Source organism: Dipodomys merriami, unplaced genomic scaffold (assembly GCF_024711535.1).
Source record: "Dipodomys merriami isolate MVZ:Mamm:240054 unplaced genomic scaffold, mDipMer1.0.p SCAF_354, whole genome shotgun sequence".
In the NCBI taxonomy this organism is placed as follows: Eukaryota; Metazoa; Chordata; class Mammalia; order Rodentia; family Heteromyidae; genus Dipodomys; species Dipodomys merriami.
The window spans coordinates 841,462-857,760 of record NW_027205093.1 but is presented as its reverse complement, the minus strand read 5'-3'; the positions used below and the strand labels follow the sequence as shown (position 1 = coordinate 857,760).

At 47.7% G+C, this 16,299-nt stretch overlaps 1 protein-coding gene across 2 annotated transcripts; it reads right to left on the bottom strand.

Moving 5' to 3' along the window:
• Positions 1 to 1,396: 1,396 nt before the first annotated feature.
• Actr5 (actin related protein 5) lies at positions 1,397 to 16,065 on the bottom strand. Of its 2 annotated transcripts, none has more exons than XM_069988345.1 (9): positions 15,467 to 16,065; positions 14,053 to 14,282; positions 11,478 to 11,647; positions 10,746 to 10,963; positions 9,738 to 9,920; positions 7,864 to 7,983; positions 7,111 to 7,250; positions 5,044 to 5,176; positions 1,397 to 1,984 (listed from the first exon to the last, which is right to left on the bottom strand). In XM_069988345.1, the coding sequence occupies exons 1-9, from the start codon at positions 15,833 to 15,835 to the stop codon at positions 1,727 to 1,729; spliced, it is 1,821 nt and encodes a 606-aa protein (XP_069844446.1). In that variant the 5' UTR covers positions 15,836 to 16,065; the 3' UTR covers positions 1,397 to 1,726. The 2 variants fall into 2 exon arrangements, 1 of the variants encoding a protein (XP_069844446.1); XR_011365158.1 differs by having other exon boundaries at positions 1,899 to 1,984; positions 7,111 to 7,231.
• Between the last annotated feature and the right edge of the window lie 234 nt (positions 16,066 to 16,299).

Below are 16,299 nucleotides of genomic sequence, written 5' to 3'. Positions count from 1 at the left end.
GAAAATTGCCAGTTGCTCTGGAACTGAGCATGAAGGCTCAAACTCTGAGACACAGCACTCCCACGCTGGGTGCATACGGGAAGCAGGAAATGCAGTCGTCAGGTACTCTCTGCACCATGGCCTGCAGCATTTCCCAACACCCAGAGCTACCTACAGCCCACTAGCAAGCAAATGGATAAAGGAAATAAGGCAGACACTTCTGTTAGAAACCATGCCATCCATAACAACACGAATAAGCTTGGGGGACATTCTGCTAAGTGAAACAAACCAGTCACAGAACAGATACTACAAGAACCGTCCACTTTTATGAAGCATCTACATTAGAATGTGGCTGCTGGGGGCTGTTCCTGTTCTGCATCAGCTAAAACATGCAGAGTAAGCCTGTGTGTGTCTTCTTGGTCCTGTCATTACAGGAACCCCGCTATTCTGTGGGCAAGTTACTTTTCCCTTGGAGGCTTAACTACTTCCCACCTTCTTGTAGATTCACCCATACCTGGCCAGGGGGCTTGTGTCTAAGTGAGGCTCTAACGAACAATCATAACCTAAAGTCTAAAACAGTATTTGTCCACAGTTCTGGAAGCCATGGTGCTGGTGCTACTCCAAGCCCAATGAACTGCTGCAGGGCACAACCGACCATCTGGGGCTGGTTGTAGTATGCAGGGAAAGGTCAGGCTTCCCTAAGAAGGGAACACACAAGGTCATGACAAGGTTATGATGTAATGACACTATAGAGCGCAAGACTCCACCTCTTGGCCTGTCCCCACTCCACAGCCAAACCCAGACCCAGGCAGGCAACTTACTGCTTGTTTGACTCTGAAGTGCCCAGGCTCACTTGCCCAGGTGCTCTGCCAGCGCCTGAGACTTCCTCTTACTTGTAAGGGAAAATAACAGGAAGGAAGTATTTCTTGCTCCCAAGACCACAAGAATGACAGCTTTGACTGCATAAATGTTACCTTTCATTCTGAAAGACTGGGTCTTGCTATGAAGCCCGAGTTGAATCTTGGAACTCAGGATTCTCCTGCCTCCAACTGCCAAGTGTTAGTATTACAGATGTGTACCACTATGCTGAGCTAAACACTACCTTTTAGTGCACATGCTAGACCTCCCCCTGGTAAGTACTCATAAAATAAGAAATAAATAGGGCTGGGGAGGTGGCTCAGTGGTAGAGCATTTGCCTTGCGTGCATGAGGCCCTGGGTTCGATTCCTCAGCACCACATAAGCAGAAAAAAAGCTGGAAGTGGCGCTGTGGCTCAAGTGGTAGAGCGCTAGCCTTGAGGTGAAGAGCTGAGGGACAGCACCCAGGCCCAGTCTTCAGGCCCAGGACTGGACCGCCCCCCACCAAAAAAAAAAAAAAAAAAAAGAAAGAAAGAAATAGCCACACTGATAAATCTGGGGTTTTTGTTTTTATCTCTTTCAAGGCTTTCAAATGCAATGCGAGATGTCTGTGCCTTCTGTCTGCCTCTGGCCTCCACCTGTCTTCAGTTACTAGTGCCAGAAGCTGATGCCACAGGCTATCCGTAGTTCCCAGATGCCAGGGGCAACCCAAAGTTCCTCACTGCAACCGTCCAGATAAATGGAACGCTGAAGATCCCCGCCGCCCTTTGTCTCTGTTCTCCCTGGGAGAAATCCGGTTTGCAGCCAAATGTGCCTGGGACGTGTTCAATAGATGCAGCCTTGTCCTCTCACACTGTCAGCGTGTGCAGGCTGTGGCTCGAGGCTCCACCGCTAGGCCTGCTCACCTAGACCACTTCCACTGCCCCCAGAGCCTCTGCTGGACGCTGGGGCTTCCGAGGCGCGGGAGGCCTGCTTGGGCAGGCGGATGGGGACGTAGATGTTGGAGGCACAGTGTTCCTTGAGATACTCTCCTCCCTTTTCCTCATATTCTTTCCTGGTGACCCAGGCTCCATTGTCTTCTAAGTGGTCCAAGGCCCATTCCCGAGCACCATACCAGGCGTCCAGCACAGGGTTCGAGGCGAGCTGAACCTGAAACAAGAAGTGGAATGGGGTCTCGCACTTGGGCTCCTGCCATGGATGTTCTGCGACTCGGTGACAGCCCCTCCCTTCGATCCTCAGAAGTACACACAGAGTCCCCAACCAGATCCCAGATGGCGCAGGACAGTCTCTGCACGCTCCCCACGACACAGCACAGAGCACTGGCTTCCCTAAGCAACGGGCCCAGCAGCTCTGCCCTGTGCCAGGTGCTGTCAATCAGAACTTTCAGAAAGGGGTGACCTGAGGGTGACAGAAGGAGGCTTCTAACATGGACATGGGGCCTGGGGTCAGCAGACCTACAGGATCCCTCAACTACTCTGACCTGACCACCACAGTAACCATCCTGCTCCAAGAAGGCTCCTGTGTGTGGATCCCTCCTCACCTCCCACTCCTGTCACCTCTCCTTCCTCCCTCCTCTCCTCCCTCCCTCCAACAGCCACAGGAACTCCAAGCAGGAATAGAGGTTTCAGAATTTCTGGAACAGATGGAGAAAAGGAGGGAGAATAGACACATAAGCCTATGAGAATAACAACTTGTGCAAAGGTGATCCCCCCCTCCTGTGCCCCGGCCCTTTTTGTGGTGCTACAGATGAAACCCAGGGTCTCACACATGCTAGTGCTTTACCACTGAGTCACACCTTCAGCCCCACCATTCTGGCCTAGGAAATGCCAGGGAGACAATGACTATACAGTGCTTGGTAATTTGCCTGATAAAGCAACCAATAAATGGTAACTACCATTACTCCTAATAAGAAATATTGTGGGGCCGGGAATGTGGCTTAGTGGTAGCATGTTTGCCTAGCATGCATGAGGGCCTGGGTTCAATTCTTCAGTACCAAATACACAATAATAAAATTATATTTAAAAAAAAGAAATATTGTAACATCTATGGTAAGTAATAGAATTTTACACAGCCACAAAAAGGATGTTTTAGAGGTGGGTGTGCTGGTATGCATGTGTAATCTCAGCCACTTGGAAGGCTGAGATAGGAGGACTGAGTTAAAGGACAGCCCAGGTAAAAGTAGCATAAGACCCTACTGGCAAAAAAATGAAAAGCAATAGAACTCTGGGAATGGCACTTGTGTGAGCCCCTGAGTTCAATCCCTAGGACTTAAGGAACAAAAGAAGGATGCTCTGGAATGTATTTATTGACAGAAAACAGCTGATCACAAAAATTTGGAAAAACTAAAATTCCTGCAAACAAAAAATCAATGACCTCTTAAAAGGATCAAGTACCATGATCAAGTTACCTTTATCCTGAGGATGCAAGGGTAGTTCAACATATGTAAATAAATACATATAATACATCACATATACAGGACAAAAATTACATGCTTATGACACAGAAAAAGCCTTTTATGATAAAAGCTCTAAAAAAAACTGAGAATAGAAGGAATGGTCCTGACTGGTAATTTGGCTTAGTGGCAGAGTGCCTGCCTAGCATGCATGAAGCCCCAGGTTCCTCAGTACCACATACACAGAAAAAGCCAGAAATGGCGCTGTGGTAGACGGTGCTCAAGTGGTAGACTGCTAGCCTTAAGCAAAAGAAGCTCAAGGACAGTGCTCAGGCCCTGAGTTCTAGCCTCAGGACTGGCAAAAGAAAAAAGAAAAGAAAAGAAGGAATGTTCCTAAACTTAAAAGGCATAACAAACCTAGAGTCACTGTGCTAAAATGAAGAAAAACTGTTACCATTCCCCCCTAAAGTCATGATGGGACCAATGTGTCCACTGTCGTCATTAACAACATGGCACTAGACAAAAGAACATGCATATTCACAGGCACGTACCTATATATACACAACAATATAATAAATATCTACAAATGTATACAGACAAATATACATAAAGCATGATCGTAATTGAGAGTATTCAGGGGGCTGAGGAGGGGAGAGGGAAAAAGAAAGATGGAGGGTAGCTGATTTCAAAATACACTGCACTCTGTATAAAGACAGCATAAGGACTATCAATATGATTATTGATGAATTATATGAGGAAATTATACGATGAATTATATGATGAAAGGGCTGGGGAAAGAGAAAGCAATAAAGAGGACTATTTTTTTCTCTTTTTGCAGTGGTACTGGGCTTGAACTCAGAGCCTGGGCGCTGCCCTTAGCTTTTTCACTCAAGGCTGGTGTTTTACCACTTTAGCCCCACTCCACTTCTGTCTTTTGGGGGAGAGAGGGGGTTATTAGGAGGTAGAGTCTCACAGACTTTCCAGATGCTGGCTTGGAACCACAATCATCAGATCACAGCCTCCTTACTAGGATTACATGTGTGAGTTGCTGGCACCTGGCTGAGAGGGTTATTCTGAACAAAACATATGCACATCTAAAATGCCACAGTAAAGCCCCTTACTGCAGTCCACACATACGCATGCATACGTACACACACAAATACACACACATCAGGAAAATAAGTTATGTTGAAGGGATGAACACCAGCAGGAGAGGGCAGGGCTAATGAAGGTGAATAAAAATAAATATGGTTGAAGTAGTTTGTATGTATGAAAATATAATATTCAAACACACTGAAACTCTTTTAAGAGGAGGAGGAAGTAAGGTAGAGTAATAAAAGAGAAGAGTTTGATCAGGATACACTGTTTACATGTGTAGAAATGTCACAAAGAACTCCCTTAGACAACCAATGTACACTAATAAAACATGTAAAATGCAGATCAAAGGTCACTATGAAAGACAGAAATGTCGGGGCTGGGAAGGTGGCTCAGCGGTAGAGTGCTTGCCTTGAATGAATGAGGCCCTGGGTTCGATTCCTCAGCACCACATAAGCAAAAAGAAAAAAGCTGGAAGTGGCGCTGTGGCTCAAGTGGTACAGCGCTAGCCTTGAGCTGAAGAGCTGAGGGACAGCGCCCAGGCCCAGAGTTCAGGCCCCATGACAGGACCCAAAAAAACAAAAAAGAAAGAAAGAAAGACAGAAATGTCAATTATGGTTATCTCTAAGTGGATTTGACAATATCTTTTCTTTTTCATTTTACTTTTGCAATCAGAAATCAATGACTGCTATTCTCAAACAGTTAAGTGAACAACTAGTACCTGGAAAGAAGACTGAAAAGGCCTCATCTCCAGCAGTTCCTTTTCAATCCTGGCTTTCATCCCTGGATACATCACATTCCCACCAGTGAGGAAAATATTCTGGACCAGTGTTTCTTGAACAGCCTTCGGGTACCTAGGAGAGAAATGACCCTCTAACTTGATATTCATTGAAGACAATGCAGACATAGAAATGAAGCTCTTCTTTGACTCTACTTGAAAAGTTAAAAAAAAAAAAAATCAACCTGTAATCCTAGCTACTTAGAAGGCGCAGACATAGAAATGAAGCTCTTCTTTGAATCTATTTGAAAAGTTAAAAAAAAAAAAAAATCAACTTGTAATCCTGCTACTTAGAAGGCTGAGATCTGAAGGATTGTGGTTTACAGTCAGACAAGTCAGGAAAGTCTGAAAAACTCCATCTTTGACTAGGCAGCAAAAAGATTAGCTTGAGGTGTGATTCAAGTGGCAGGGCACCAACTGTATTCAAGAAAGCCAAGTAAGTGGAAGGCCAAATTCTAGTCCTGGTAGTAACAGAAAAATAGTCAGGTATTGTTGGCTCACATCTGTCATCCTAGCGACTCAGACTGAGATCTGAGGATCACGGTTTGAAGCCATCCTGGGCATGAAAGTCTGTGAGACTCTATCTCCAGTTGAGCTATGGCTCAAAAGTGGTAGAGTGTTAGCCTTAAGCAAAAAAGCTCAGCGACAGTGCTCTGGCTGAGTTCAAGCGCCAAGACCAACAGAAAGAAGCCAAAACTCAATTTTTATTAGTATCTCTACAGAATGCCAGTACAATGTTTCTGATTATATACTCAAAACCTCAATCTGAATGTTCAATTATCCAAATTGTCCAATATGTTCTAGTCATTTCCTTAATATGACTAGAACTTTTCTGGTTTTCTAACCAGAACCATCACCACAATCAAAATATAAACACTTCTATACCTTAGAAGATTTGCTTCCTCTCAAGTTGTGGGCTCATCTTTCTACTTGGCCCTTTTTTGCCTTGAGTTTTGTTTTGTTTCTGCTTGTTGTTTAGGTTTATTTTTTATTTTTTCTAAATCAATAACAAAGCTAGAACTCAGGTCTTGTGTTCTCACTTGGCTTGCTTGCTCGCTCATGGATGGAGTGCTACCACTTAAGCTATTTTGCTAAGTTAACTGGAGATGGAATGTTGGAGTTTTCTGCCCTAGATACCTTCAAATCAACTATTTTGGTTTGTTTTTGAGATGGAGCCTCACTATGCTGCCCAGGCTGATCTTCCACCCATGGTCTCAAGTGATCACACCTCAACACCTCAAGTAGCTGGGACTAAAGGCCCCAATTATACCTGAATTTTATCTTTAATATCTTTTTGTTATTTGTTAAGAGTGTTTGATCATTTTCTTATCCACTAATGAGACAAACTTTAGATCTGCTCAAAGTAGCTACAAAAACATTTTCCTTAACTAAGTGCACTTTCTCTATTCTACCCAAGGCATCAAGCACTACTGATTATGATCCCTGCTTGTCCAACATGAATCACAACACTCTCATCCAGGGAAGTGTGTGTGTGAGTGTGAGTGTGTGTGTGTGTGTTAGGTCCCTATAGAAATGTAAACTCTTCTATAAATAGATAGCCACAGGAAAGAAAACATTTTCATAAGCATTGCAGTATTTTGAGAGTGACTTAAAATCATTAGTCTTACCAGGTGTGGTGGCACACACCTTTAATCCCAGTTCTCTGGGAGGCTGAGGCAGGATTGCAAGTCTGAGGACAGACTGGGATACATAATAAAAACACTGTCTAAAAGATAAAGAATAAATAAAACTACTAGTCTCTAATAATGTGAAGCTTTACAAAAAGCTAGTGCCCCTGGGACCATGCTGTTCAAATTTCAGAGAAGTTCTAAAAGCTCCTCCAACAAACCGGTACACCCACATCTAGAGAACATCTGCAGAGCCCCTATATGCAGGCCTGGTGACAGAGACAGTGACTACCTGGGCACAGCAGATAAATAAGTGGAAAGAACTGCTGGGCAGATTTGGCCAAATTTTTCAACCCCAACTCAGGGAGAGTCACCATCTTACCTGTCCAGAATGTACTGAAGAGTCTCCGCCACACCCGCCTGTTCTTCTCCAATGAGAGATGGCTGGAAAATAATTTCTGGAGCTCGAATTCTTTCTGTCCCAACAAACAGCTGATGGTACGCTGCCAAGTTAAACACGGGCTTTAAAAACCCAAGGTTTAAGAGATATTTTTAGACCATAATGATACTCACCCCATTTGCCACTTTCCTACACTATTGCAGGGGTAGTTTCTGCCCTGTGTTCACACCAGAGAGCAGGTCCAGCCTCTCCCCAGCTCTCCTGACTTCCTGATCCAGTTCTCTAGCCTTGTTCAACCATGGAGCAAACCAGCTTTTAACACTGCAGGTGCCCTGCTCCCATCCCTGAGGCAGGAGCTTCATGGAGAGTGGTGGCGCATGTCTACCCAGGGCTGGCTAGGTCCTTATTCAGCTGGAACACCCCCTGAAGGCCTCAATGACAGAAACATGGACACCAATGAGGCCAAGTGTAGTGGCACCAGCACAACATAAAAGAAAGCTCTACACGCCAGTCTGCAAGCCCAAGACTGCAGTCACTCGGCCACACACTCCTGCCAGGGCAACAGCCACTTAGATTGTGGTACTAGACTTCCTGCATCAGGAAATTCTGGCTGATACTGGATATATGGGTACCCCTCTTCTAGAAAAGACAACCAGGATGTTAGAAACAGCCTGGCCAGGCATTTATGTCCACAGGTTCAAAGTGCATTCATGGTCTGGGTAGCAGAAGCCAAACCTGGACAGTGGCAGCAACAGGCTTCTCCACTTCAGATGCTTCCTCTGAGAACAAGGGCTCGAAATCATTCATGCTGTCCACGTCCTCCAGAGATGGCTCCAGGGGCTCCAGGTCAGGGGTCTAAAAGCAGAAGCCAACTGAATAAACAAAACCAATCTCCCTGCCCCTCCCTTCTATCAGATCACAGTCCTCAAAAATGAATTAGGATCTTGCTCAATGTTCCAAAAGCTTATATAAAAACTGTAAATCTTTCCTAAGCCACTGAAAAAAAGAACACACATAAACAAAAGACTAAAAAGGCAAGAATGGGCTGCTTGTATTGCCTTCCTTTCCTTCTTACATAACCTTCACCAACTCCTGCCTTTTTTTTTTTTTCTTTTCCAGTCCTGGAGCTTGAACTCAGTTTAGACACTGTCCCTAAGCTTCTCTGTGCTCAAGGCTAGCACTCTGCCACTTGGGCCACAGTGCTACTTCTGGCTTTTTTTGAGTAGTTTATGGAGATAAGAGTCTCATGCACTTTTCTGCCCAGGCTGGCTTCAACCCACAATCCTCAGATCTCAGCCTCCTGAATAACAAGAATTCCAAGTGTGAGCTACTGGAGCCCAGCAACCCCTGCCTTCTTTAAAGCCTTCTAGTCATGCCAACTGCAGGTTAGGACTTAGGGAGACAGGTGGCTTGGACCAGTGACACACCCACACCCACTATTACGGGGAACAGGGTGTGACAACGGGGGTCCTTCAAGAGCTAGACTATCAGGAAAGCTACGCACATCTCTAAATAACAATGTGTATGCCAACACCAGTAAGCTTAACCTCCAGTCCCTGACAGCATGTGACTCAAGGCTGCACTAACAGTATGTATGCCAACACTAGTGAGCTTAACTTCCAGTCCCCTACCCCAGGTAACTGAAGGCTCCATGAAAGCAGAGCCCTTCCTATCCATGGAGCCTCACTGAGCAGCTTTTGCTAGCCAACAGTGACTCCAGGTGAAACCTGGGCATGCTGGCACCCACTAAGGAGGGCTCAGGAGCTGTAGGTTTGGTCAGATGTGGGGCCTGAATTCAGGGCCTAGGCGTTGTTCCTGAGCTCTTTTGCTCAAGGCTAGTGTTCTACCACTTTGAGCCACAGTGCTACTTCCAGCTTCTTCTGAGTAGTTTATTAGAGATAAAAGTTTCAGAATTTCCTGCCCAGCCTCCTAAGTATCTAGGACAGGTTTGAGCCACAAGCACACAGCTCTACCTTGTGATTCTTACTCTCCACTCTCCCTCATTTGTGTTTTATCTTGACCCTTCAACCTTCTTTGTCTCAAGGTTGAGACAGCATCTTAAATCCTAAGTTAGGCTGCCCAATCTTCTGGCTTCTCTCTTTGCTGACTGCTCTTTCAATCCATCCCCCTCCCTCCTCCCTACCCCCAGCTCCCTGGGCAAATCTATTAGATGCTGTCAAAAAATTCATAAACCATGTACAAAGCACAAGTTCTGTCCTTAGGGAACATTACAATGGAAGGAGGGAAGAAGCCAATGATCGGCTACAGTGCATCAAATAAAACATGAGTGAAAAGGGGAAGGGAGAGTATGACAAACTATGAAACAATACACTCAACCCAAAGGAGCAGGCCAGGCTCAAGCAGCATCACATAACAGGTATCAGTGGTCCTGCTAGCCTACTGGTGGGTGCACTCCCCTCCCAGGAGTGAGGTCTTCTGGCCAGACCTAACGGTGGGACAGTTTCAGAGCCATCACCATCTGCACCACTATGATCCTACGAACATCACTCATCTCCTGTCTCCTCTCACACTTGCTCTCAACCCCTTGGATGGCTGCCTTCTCCACTCTGTGGCCTCTAAAGGGTGCTCCCTCTCAAGGCCCTCATCACCTCGGGTTTGTTGTCCACCACATCCACCTCGAGGTTGACCTCTGCCTGAGGGATTTTCTGCTTGGCTTGCTCCACAGCCGAACTGAGCTTTCGTAGGTAGGACTGCAATTCTTCTGGGGAGTCCATGTTCAGCTCCATTAGAGCCTTGTGAAACTGATCCATTTGGCCATCCTCTAGAAGTTCCTGAAACCAGAGCAGTCAGAATTCTCCCTCAAAGACAAACAGTGCAATCACAAACCAGGAAGAAAGAGAAGTGGCTTAAAAGCCAAACAAGGAAGTGCAGCCGAGGGGTTCGCAGGACTCCCCAGCACCTTTTCCCAAAACTACATGCCAGCCTTCCTCTCCAGCTGTCTAGGCTAGCATCACATTCTGGTTTCAGGACCATTTGATATGGTGACAGATGTCAGAAATGCTGTCATTTGTGGGGGAAGGAGTTACTGCCTGAAGATGATGATGATACTGTCCCCTGATCTGACCCCAGACAAGTGTGTGTCACTGTGAGAATCCATCCAGATGTATACTTTGCCCTAGGCATGCGACACTTAACACCTGCTGTAACACTGGGCTCAACACTATTAATCTCTCTGAGTTTTCTCTTTTTGTGGTGTGGGGTTTTAAGGTCAGGGCATCACACTTGCTAGGCAAGAGCTCTACCACACGCCATACCTCCAGCCCTATAGTTCTGACCTCGATTTTGAGGATCCCAGAGGTGACTTAGATAGATGACATTTTTTTTGGGGGGGGGGGGGGGGAGTCCAGTCATGGGGCCTGAACTCTGGGCCTGGGCGCTGTCCCTCAGCTCTTCAGCTCAAGGCCAGCGCTCTACCACTTGAGCCACAGTGCCACTTCCAGCTTTTGTTTTTCTGTTTATGTGGTACTGAGTAATCAAACCCAGGGCCTCATGCATGCAAGGCAAGCGCTCTACCACTGAGCCACCTTCCCAGCCCCTAGATGACACATTTTTGACTGGAGAAATCAGAGGTGTCACCTTCCAGCACATGCCGTCACCTGTACATAGAGCAGCCGGTCCAGCCGCTCCTGATCTAGCTGCAGCTTCTCCTCCCGCCGCCGGGCATTGAGCTCCTGCAGCCTCCGCAGCTGCTGCTGCCGCCGCTCTTGCTTTTCCTCAGCCGTCAGGGTGCTGCCCAGGAGCTTGCTGGAGAATGGGAGCTGCATCTTGTGGACATTGTTCTCATAATAATCAGGACACCGCCACTTCTGCAATTCTTCAAGAAACAATTTTGGAACCGGAAATGCAAACTGTTAGAACAAAAATAAAACTTTCTTTTTTAACAAGTTCTGCTTTCTCTCAAAAATGTTCAACCTTTGAGCCAGGTACCAGTGGTTCAAGCCACTGAAAATAGAAGAATCATGGTTTGAGGCCAGTCCAGGCAGAAAAGCTTATGAGACCTTTCTTTTCAATCATAGCAATGATGTGTATGTATCAAAACAAACAAACATGTTTAACTTCAGGAAAAAGCTGTAATATGTTGTACAATTCCAAGACCTGTATTAGAGGGAAGTTATAAAGCAACCTTTTTGAAGAGACACTCTTAATCTAAGTTATCAGTTCTTTAAATAATTTTAGATAGTGAATACTACAAAGGGGAAGGAGGTGCTAATAAAAAGGGGGGGGTGGAGATTTGAGGCCATGTAAGCAAGTAGAGCCACACTGGCACCAATGTAAGGAATGCCCCAGGACACCCTGAAGCTGCAGGCACAAGTCCATCCCCACACTACCTTCCACGTAGTCCTCAGCAATGTAGCTGTGCTCATGCAGGATCTCCTCCATGCGGCTGAGAGTGATGGCCGCCAGGTGCCCAGGGTACTTCAGCTGCAGGAGTCGCTGGAGGTAACCAGCTGCCTGGCTTCCTCCAAGATTGATGCGTTTGCAGTTTTTGGCATCTAGTCTATAATCAAGCAGCAGAAAACAACACTGAAAATTCTGGCAGCATAGAGGACAAGCTATGGAACATGTTGGGAGAAACAGGTGAGTTTAATTTAGACAAAGAAACAGACTAACAGGGGGACATAAAACCCCACAACTGAAAGGCACCAAAATTTCCTTGGTCCAACCCTTAGCCAGGAAGGAATTCCTAGTCCACATCTAGACAGACATAAGGCAATCTAACTCCTAGCCAGGATTTCAGAAAGAAACAAGGTTCAACAGAAAGAACGCATATTCCAAAATCGGCAATTCTCAAACCATAGTCTTCAGACCAAGTATCCTAGAATTAGCTGGGGAAAATGTCAAATGAGCCCATTCCAGAGCCCATTTGGTCTGGGGTAGACCTGGAAATCTGCAGCTTAACAAGCTTCCCAAGTGATTCTAGTGCAGGCCACATTTGAAAAGCTCCACTCCACTTCTACTAGTTCAATCCAAGTGAGTAACTCCACACAAACCAGCCTCCTGTAATCTCCTATGGCTAGATCCCTTTCATATGAACCCAAGTGGAAAACCAGTGTTAACTTTTCTCTTTTGGCTAGCTGGCTGGTTTGTTGGTTTGTGACAATGTCTCCCTATGTAGCCCATGCTACAGCTCTGCCTTTGCTCCCAAGAAGTGGGGACTACAGTACAACACCAGCCTGGCTTCTAAGTTTATTTTCTTTTCTCTTTATTTTTGGTTTTTTTGTTCGTCATGGGGCTTGAACTCTGGGCCTGGGTACTGTCCCTGTACTCTTCAGCTCAAGGCGAGCACTCTACCACTTGAGCTACAGCGCCACTTCCGGTTTTCTAGTGGTTTATTGGAGATAAGAGTCTCATGGACTTTTGTGCCCGGGATGGCTTTGAACCACAGTCCTCAGAGCTCAGCCTCCTGAGTAGCTAGGATTACAGGCATGAGCCACAGGTGCCTGGCCTAAGTTTATTTTCTTAATTTGAGAAAGTAGGAGTAGCAGATCACTAAGAAGGGGCTGCAGGGCTGGTAAGGTGGCTCAGTGGTAGAGCGCTTGCCTTGCATGCCTGAGGCCCTGGGTTCGATTCCTCAGCACCACATAAAAAGAAAAAAGCCGGAAGAGGCGCTGTGGCTCAAGCGCTAGAGCGCTAGCCTTGAGCTGAAGAGCTGAGGGACAGCGCCCAGGCCCAGAGTTCAGGCCCCACAACTGGACCCCCCCCCAAAAAAAAGAAGGTGCTGCATATTGGAATGCTGACATAGTGGTAGAGCATAAACTTGAGCTTAAGAGCAGCAACCAAGGTCCTGAGTTCAAGTTCCAGGACAAGGTAGGACAGGGCAAAAGAAAGGACAGCTAAGGAAAAATGAAAGGAAAGGCTGATGTTACATCATACCTCACCAGGAGATGCCAGCAGAGAGCAGGATATTTTCCAAACTAATTCCCGAGTCTTCAGGAAAAATAATTTTCTCTCAATGCAACATAAAAATCATGCTACTGCCGGGCACCAGTGGTTCACACCTATATTCCTAGTTACCCAGGAAGCTGAGATCAGAGGATTGTGGTTCAAAGCCAGCCTGGGCAGGAAAGTCCATGAGATTCTTATCTCCAATAAACCACCAGAAAACCATAAGTGGTGTTGTAGCTCAAGTGGTAGAGTGTTCACCTTGAGCTGAACTGATGAGGGACAGTGCCCAGGCCCAGCGTTCAAGCTCCATGATCAACCAAAAAAAAAAGTCATGCTACTTTATTTTTTGCATGTTCTCCTTACATAAAGAACTCTGGGGGCTGGGAAGGTGGCTCAGTGGTAGAGCGTTGCCTTGCATGCATGAGGCCCTGGGTTCGATTCCTCAGCACCACATAAGCAAAAAGAAAAAAAAATCTGGAAGTGGCGCTGTGGCTCAAGTGGTAGAGCACTAGCCTTGAGCTGAAGAGCTGAGGGACAGCGCCCAGACCCAGAGTTCAAGCCCAGGACTGGCAAAAAAAAAAAAAAAAGAGGGAGATTGGGAATGGTTCAAGTGGTAAATCAAGCATGAGGCTCTGATTTTAACCCCAGCAGTGAAAAAAATTTTTTTAAAATACAAAATACAACAGAATGCAAAGCTGGTATAAATTAAATGTATCCAATGATTCATTCAAAACATTTTTATTGAGTTGTCTACTAGCTGCAGACACTGAATTAACCACCTCCCCATACAGTAGAATTATAACCTTCTAGAAGTATGGATTTAGAAAAGAGACCATTTACTCCAACTCCCTCCAGGAGATCCCAGAGAACCAGTGCAGAGACTGACTCAAAGTTACACAGTGATGCAGGTCAGAGCTAAGCCCCAGTCTGCAGTCTACTATCTGCTTCCTCCTCTCTAAGTGTAATAGGCACCAAAAACATCTCAAAATAACCCTCAAATGCCCAGGAACAGCTCACCTTCCTTCCAAGATGGGTAAAATGTGAGTACACTGGTGTCCAGATGAAATGATGAGCCCACTGGAGGCTGAGTTCTTTGGCCTATTGTGGTAAAAGCTGAAGAGGCCATCGATCCCATAGGCAACCTTGGGAATCCTGTAGCATTCAAAGAGGAGCTCCGACATCATTTGGCGTGAATACAGAGGGTTGCACACAGGTTCAGTCAAAACGATGGGATGATCCACACAACCCTACTTTGAAAGAAAAGGACAAACTCTGAGTAACAATAGATAGAGCCCCCAAATTCTTACTGCAGAGCAGATATGCTTTAGGGGTCTAAGTAAAAACCTGTTTAGAAGCAATTATAAAACATCCATGTCAGTGGGCGCTGCTGGCTCACACCTGTAGTTATCCTAGCTACTCAGAAGGCTGAGATCTCAGAATCACGGTTCAAAGCCAGCCCAGACTCTTATCTCCAATAAACCACTCAGAAAACCAGAAGTGGCACAGTGGCTCAAAGCACTAGCCTTGAGCTGAAGAGCTGACTGACAGTGTTCAGGCCCAGAGTTTAATGCCCCATGACCAACAACAACAAAAATCTATCTCATCTGATTTGGACTTCATGTTGGAAAATATCAAAGTAGGATCCACTTAAGACTATTTAAATAGGCCTCGTCCAAACTGTTACTAAATTGTGATGACTCTATCTTCAAGATAGCTCCAGCACATAGGTTATTGAGGGGAAAAAACAACCCTCTTACCTGCCCCCTATTTCCCTGACAGCTCCCTTTCCACATAGTAGCTGTAGAGACCCTCTGGTGAGACAAGTCACAACATTGCTCTGCTCAACACCTGAAGTGCAACACTCCCTATTTCATGTACAGGGCAAAAACCTACAAGGTCTATACCTCGCTGGCACCTGGCAGGCAGTACCTGTCCCAGACAATCCCCTTCCCTGTGGCTGTCCTACCATGACGGTCAGATCACACTCGGTCCCTCACTCGCTTTCTCCAAGTCCTTCCTCAATCAAACGCTTTAGGCAAGCGCCCATCTCATAGAAGAACTGCAGCTCCCTTCCTCCTATTGGAATACCTTCGCCTCAACCACCGGACGTTTACGGCTAGGCTCACAGATGTATTCCAACCGACTAAACCCGCACGTAGCGGATGCGAAACGCAACTTGGTGAACAAACGAACGAATGAATGAATGAATGTGCCCTTCTACCCCAAGAGTTCAAAAGCGGCCTCGGGCCAGAGTTCCCGGAAGGACCGCTAGGACGTCTGCCCCGCCCACCGCCCCGCCCACCTCGTCCTCCCCCACCGCCAGCGCCCCGCCCTCGCCCCGCCCTCCGCCCTCGCCGCCCCGCCCCTCCCACCGCCAGCGCCCCGCCCTCGCCCCGCCCACCGCCCTCGCCCCGCCCCCCCGCGCCCTCACCTGCGAGGAGACGCCCAGGTGCTGGAAGCTGTAGTCCAGCAGCAGCTCCTGCAGCTCCAGGTTGACGGGCACGTTGCGGTCGAAGGGCGAGCGCAGCATCCAGCGCAGCGGCTCCAGGCTCCCCAGCGCGTGGCCCACCTGCGGGCCCGCCCCGCCCCGCGCCGCGCCCCGCCCGCGGGCGCACACCGCGCGGAACTGCAGGCGCGGCTCCAGGCCCGGGTCTCCCCCAGGGCACGCCCAGCCGGCGCGGGCCTGGAAAGATCCGTTGTCCAGCACCAGAGGCAGCGGCCCCGGCGCCACGGGCGCGGCCTCGGGCACGGGATCCGGCGCGGCGCGGGCGTCGCGGAACGAGAACACGTTCGCAGCCATCTTGGCGCGCCGGCCCCGCCCCTCACGCAGTACGCGCCGACGCCGCGAGTTCCCGTCCGCGGCGTGACGCCGCGCGGCTGAAGCCCTGAAGTACCTTACAACCTGCGCTGGCCACCTCACCTCACTCGCCCCTGGCGGCCTAGCCAGCACTCGAGGCCTCTCAGCCCCTTAAGTCCTAGCTGAAAACTGCCTGTCTCCCAAACAAACGGCTTAACCACGCTCCTTCGCTCTCATTGGACTACTGGCCAGGAAGCCCCGCCTCCCTCCGGAGCGCCGTTAGGCCACGCCCTTCGTGGAGCCCAACCTGACACCACCTCTTTGATGGACACGCCCATTTCCGGGAACGTGCCCCACCGCCCCGCCCCTTCGCGTTTCCCTCGGCCTGTCCAGAAAAACTTGGTGCCAAACGCTGGGGGTACGTCGTTGTTCTAGTGTTGTTCCCTGGCCTGGCCGCTCACTATGCA

Bases quoted from the DNA above. Each gene is read 5' to 3' on its own strand.
- Actr5 (XM_069988345.1), bottom strand. From the start codon at position 15,835: ATGGCTGCGAACGTGTTCTCGTTCCGCGACGCCCGCGCCGCGCCGGAT. The intron at 14,283-15,466 runs GTGAGGGCGCGG...CTTTCAAAGTAG, and splicing joins ACCTGGGCGTCTCCTCGCAG to GGTTGTGTGGATCATCCCAT. The intron at 1,985-5,043 runs GTACTAGTTGTT...TTCTTGTTTCAG, and splicing joins CTTTTCAGTCTTCTTTCCAG to GTTCAGCTCGCCTCGAACCC.